Source organism: Condylura cristata, unplaced genomic scaffold (assembly GCF_000260355.1).
Source record: "Condylura cristata isolate star-nosed mole 26May11 unplaced genomic scaffold, ConCri1.0 scaffold00006, whole genome shotgun sequence".
NCBI lineage: Eukaryota > Metazoa > Chordata > Mammalia > Eulipotyphla > Talpidae > Condylura > Condylura cristata.
The window spans coordinates 351171-354532 of NW_004567107.1; the positions used below are offsets into that span (position 1 = coordinate 351171).

Genomic DNA, 3362 nt, shown 5'->3' on the forward strand with positions numbered 1-3362 from the left:
GGCGGGCGGCGCGCGGCCTGACCGCCTGCGGCCGCCCGCAGACATGATGGAGCGGGCCATCATCAACACCTTCGTGGGCCACGACGTCGTGGAGCCGGGCAGCTACGTGCAGATGTTCCCCTACCCGTGCTACACGCGCGACGAGTGAGCGGGCAGGGCCGCGGCGGGGGTGAGGGCACGGCCCCCCGCGGACACCCCGGCGGACCCCTCACGGCCCTGCCCCCCAGCTTCCTGTTCGTCATCGAGCATATGATGCCGCTCTGCATGGTGATCTCCTGGGTCTACTCGGTGGCCATGACGATCCAGCACATCGTGGCGGAGAAGGAGCATCGGCTCAAGGAGGTGGCGGGGGCGGGGCTTGGTGGGCGGGGCCGCGGGGCGGGGCCTAGTGGGCAGGGTGGGGCCAGCACTGCTGGCCAGAGGCCCTGGGCCCACACCTGGTGCCCCCCACCCCGCGCTCCCGCGCGCAGGTGATGAAGACGATGGGCCTGAACAACGCGGTGCACTGGGTGGCCTGGTTCATCACCGGCTTCGTGCAGCTGTCCATCTCGGTGACCGCGCTCACCGCCATCCTCAAGTACGGCCAGGTCCTCATGCACAGTCACGTGGTCATCATCTGGCTCTTCCTGGCCGTCTACGCCGTGGCCACCATCATGTTCTGGTGAGCGCTGGCCGCAGCAGCCCGCCGGGGCCGCCCTGGGCCGGGGCCTGGGGCCCAGCCTGGGCGGCGGGCGGCTGACGGCTGTGCCCGCCCCAGCTTCCTGGTGTCCGTGCTGTACTCCAAGGCCAAGCTGGCCTCGGCCTGTGGCGGCATCATCTACTTCCTGAGCTACGTGCCCTACATGTACGTCGCCATCCGCGAGGAGGTGGCCCACGATAAGATCACGGCCTTCGAGAAGTGCATCGCGGTGAGGGCCGTGCCCGCGGGGAGGGGCTGGGGGCGCGCTCCGCCCGCACTGACTCCGCCGTCCCCTCAGTCCCTGATGTCCACGACAGCCTTCGGCCTGGGCTCCAAGTACTTCGCCCTGTATGAGGTGGCGGGCGTGGGCATTCAGTGGCACACCTTCAGCCAGTCCCCTGTGGAGGGGGACGACTTCAACCTGCTGCTGGCCGTCACCATGCTGGTGGTGGACGCGGCCGTCTATGGCGTGCTCACGTGGTACATCGAGGCCGTCCACCCAGGTACCGGCGACCCCTGGGGGGCGGAGGCCAGGTGGCGCCGATCCCGGTGACACGTGGTCTGTGTTGATGGTGACCCCAGCCCCGGGCCCCCTCCACCCCAGGTATGTACGGGCTGCCCCGGCCCTGGTACTTCCCGCTGCAGAAGTCCTACTGGCTGGGCAGCGGGCGGACGGAGGCGTGGGAGTGGGGCTGGCCGTGGGCTCACGCCCCCCGCCTCAGCATCATGGAGGAGGGCCAGGCCTGTGCCATGGAGAGCCGGCGCTTGGGTGAGGCTGGCGCGGTGACCGGCGTGAGGGGGTGCGGCAGTGGGCTTGGGGCCTGGGGCGGCCCTGTGCTGACGGGCGCCCGCATGCAGAGGAGATGCGTGGCATGGAGGAGGAGCCCACCCACCTGCCCCTGGTGGTCTGCGTGGACAAGCTCACCAAAGTCTACAAGAACGACAAGAAGCTGGCCCTGAACAAGCTGAGCCTGAACCTCTACGAGAACCAGGTGGTCTCCTTCCTGGGCCACAACGGGGCGGGCAAGACCACCACCATGTGAGTGTGGCCGCGAGGCCTCGCAGCGCCCGCCGGAGCGCAGGGTGGGGCGGCAGCAGGGTCCCCGATGGCGTCATGGCCACCCCCCCCAGGTCTATCCTGACGGGGCTGTTCCCTCCGACCTCGGGCTCGGCCACCATCTACGGGCACGACATCCGCACGGAGATGGACGAGATCCGCAAGAACCTGGGCATGTGCCCACAGCACAACGTGCTCTTCGACCGCCTCACGGTGGAGGAGCACCTGTGGTTCTACTCCCGGCTCAAGAGCATGGCCCAGGAGGAGATCCGCAAGGAGATGGACAAGTGGGCGGGGCTCCGGGGCGGCCCAGGAGGCAGGGCTGGGGCACGTGGGCGGGGCCAGGGTGGGTGGGCATTGGGCAGGCCCCGTAGGCCAGCTGGGGCCGCTGTGGGCGGGGCCTGGGCGGGCTCAGTGGGCAGGCGGTGGGGCTCCGTGTGGGCGCGGCTGGGCAGGTTAAGCCCTCCCTCCCCTGGCAGGATGATCGAGGACCTGGAGCTCTCCAACAAGCGGCACTCGCTGGTACAGACCCTGTCAGGAGGCATGAAGCGCAAGCTCTCGGTGGCCATCGCCTTTGTGGGCGGCTCCAGGGCCATCATCCTGGACGAGCCCACCGCGGGGGTGGACCCGTATGCTCGCCGCGCCATCTGGGACCTCATCCTGAAGTACAAGCCTGGTGAGCAGGGCAGGGGGTGCGGGTGGCCCCTGCCGGCCCTGCCGCCCGCCTCCTGACCCTGGCCTCCCCCAGGCCGCACCATCCTCCTGTCCACCCACCACATGGACGAGGCCGACCTGCTGGGGGACCGCATCGCCATCATCTCCCACGGGAAGCTCAAGTGCTGCGGCTCCCCGCTCTTCCTCAAGGGCACCTACGGGGACGGCTACCGCCTCACGCTGGTCAAGCGGCCTGCGGAGCCCGGCGGCCCCCAAGGTCTGTGCTGAGGGTCCCCGTACCCTGGGCTGCTGGAGTGGGGGCCGGGGGCTTGGCTCACCCCTCCAGGCCCCGCCTTGCCCCGCGGTCCCGGCCCTGAGCAAAGCCCCCCCCGCCGCCCTGCCGTCCAGAGCCGGGGCTGACATCCAGCCCGTCCGGTCGGGCCCAGCTGAGCAGCTGCTCGGAGCCCCAGGTCTCCCAGTTCATCCGCAAGCACGTGGCCTCCTGCCTGCTGGTCTCGGACACCAGCACCGAGCTCTCCTACATCCTGCCCAGCGAGGCCGCCAGGAAGGGGGCGTTTGAGCGCTTGTTTCAGGTGTGGCTTTCGGGGACTGGGGCGCAGCAGCAGAGGGCTGGGCTCCGCCTGGGGCCCGGAGGGCTGGGTGGGCACGGGGAGGGCTCCCCGCCGGTGACCGCGGGCAGGGTCTCACGGGCCCTCCACAGCACTTGGAGAGCAGCCTGGACACGCTGCACCTGAGCGGCTTCGGGCTGATGGACACGACGCTGGAGGAGGTCTTCCTCAAGGTGTCCGAGGAGGACCAGTCCCTGGAGAACAGCGAGGCGGGTGAGCCCTCGGGCTGGCATGCGGCCCGGCGCTGCACGCTCCTCTGGGCCCTGGCAGCCCGGGCCTGGGTGGGAACGGGGGCCAGGACGCCCAGCCAGCCTGGGGTGAGGGGACGCCCCCCGGGCCCACG

At 70.4% G+C, this 3362-nt stretch overlaps 1 protein-coding gene across 1 annotated transcript in view; it reads left to right on the top strand.

Annotated features, from left to right (window-relative positions):
• ABCA2 (ATP-binding cassette, sub-family A (ABC1), member 2) overlaps nt 1-3362 on the top strand; it is a gene marked incomplete at its 5' end in the record, with an annotated part of 16279 nt that overhangs the window by 5588 nt on the left and 7329 nt on the right. The window contains 12 exons of the mRNA XM_012721160.1: nt 42-144; nt 228-342; nt 471-661; nt 758-908; nt 978-1182; nt 1284-1448; nt 1538-1718; nt 1811-2023; nt 2216-2412; nt 2485-2667; nt 2799-2983; nt 3112-3355. Coding sequence (XP_012576614.1) covers nt 42-144; nt 228-342; nt 471-661; nt 758-908; nt 978-1182; nt 1284-1448; nt 1538-1718; nt 1811-2023; nt 2216-2412; nt 2485-2667; nt 2799-2983; nt 3112-3355 — 2133 coding nt within the window. The remainder of the gene's footprint in view (nt 1-41; nt 145-227; nt 343-470; nt 662-757; nt 909-977; nt 1183-1283; nt 1449-1537; nt 1719-1810; nt 2024-2215; nt 2413-2484; nt 2668-2798; nt 2984-3111; nt 3356-3362) is intronic.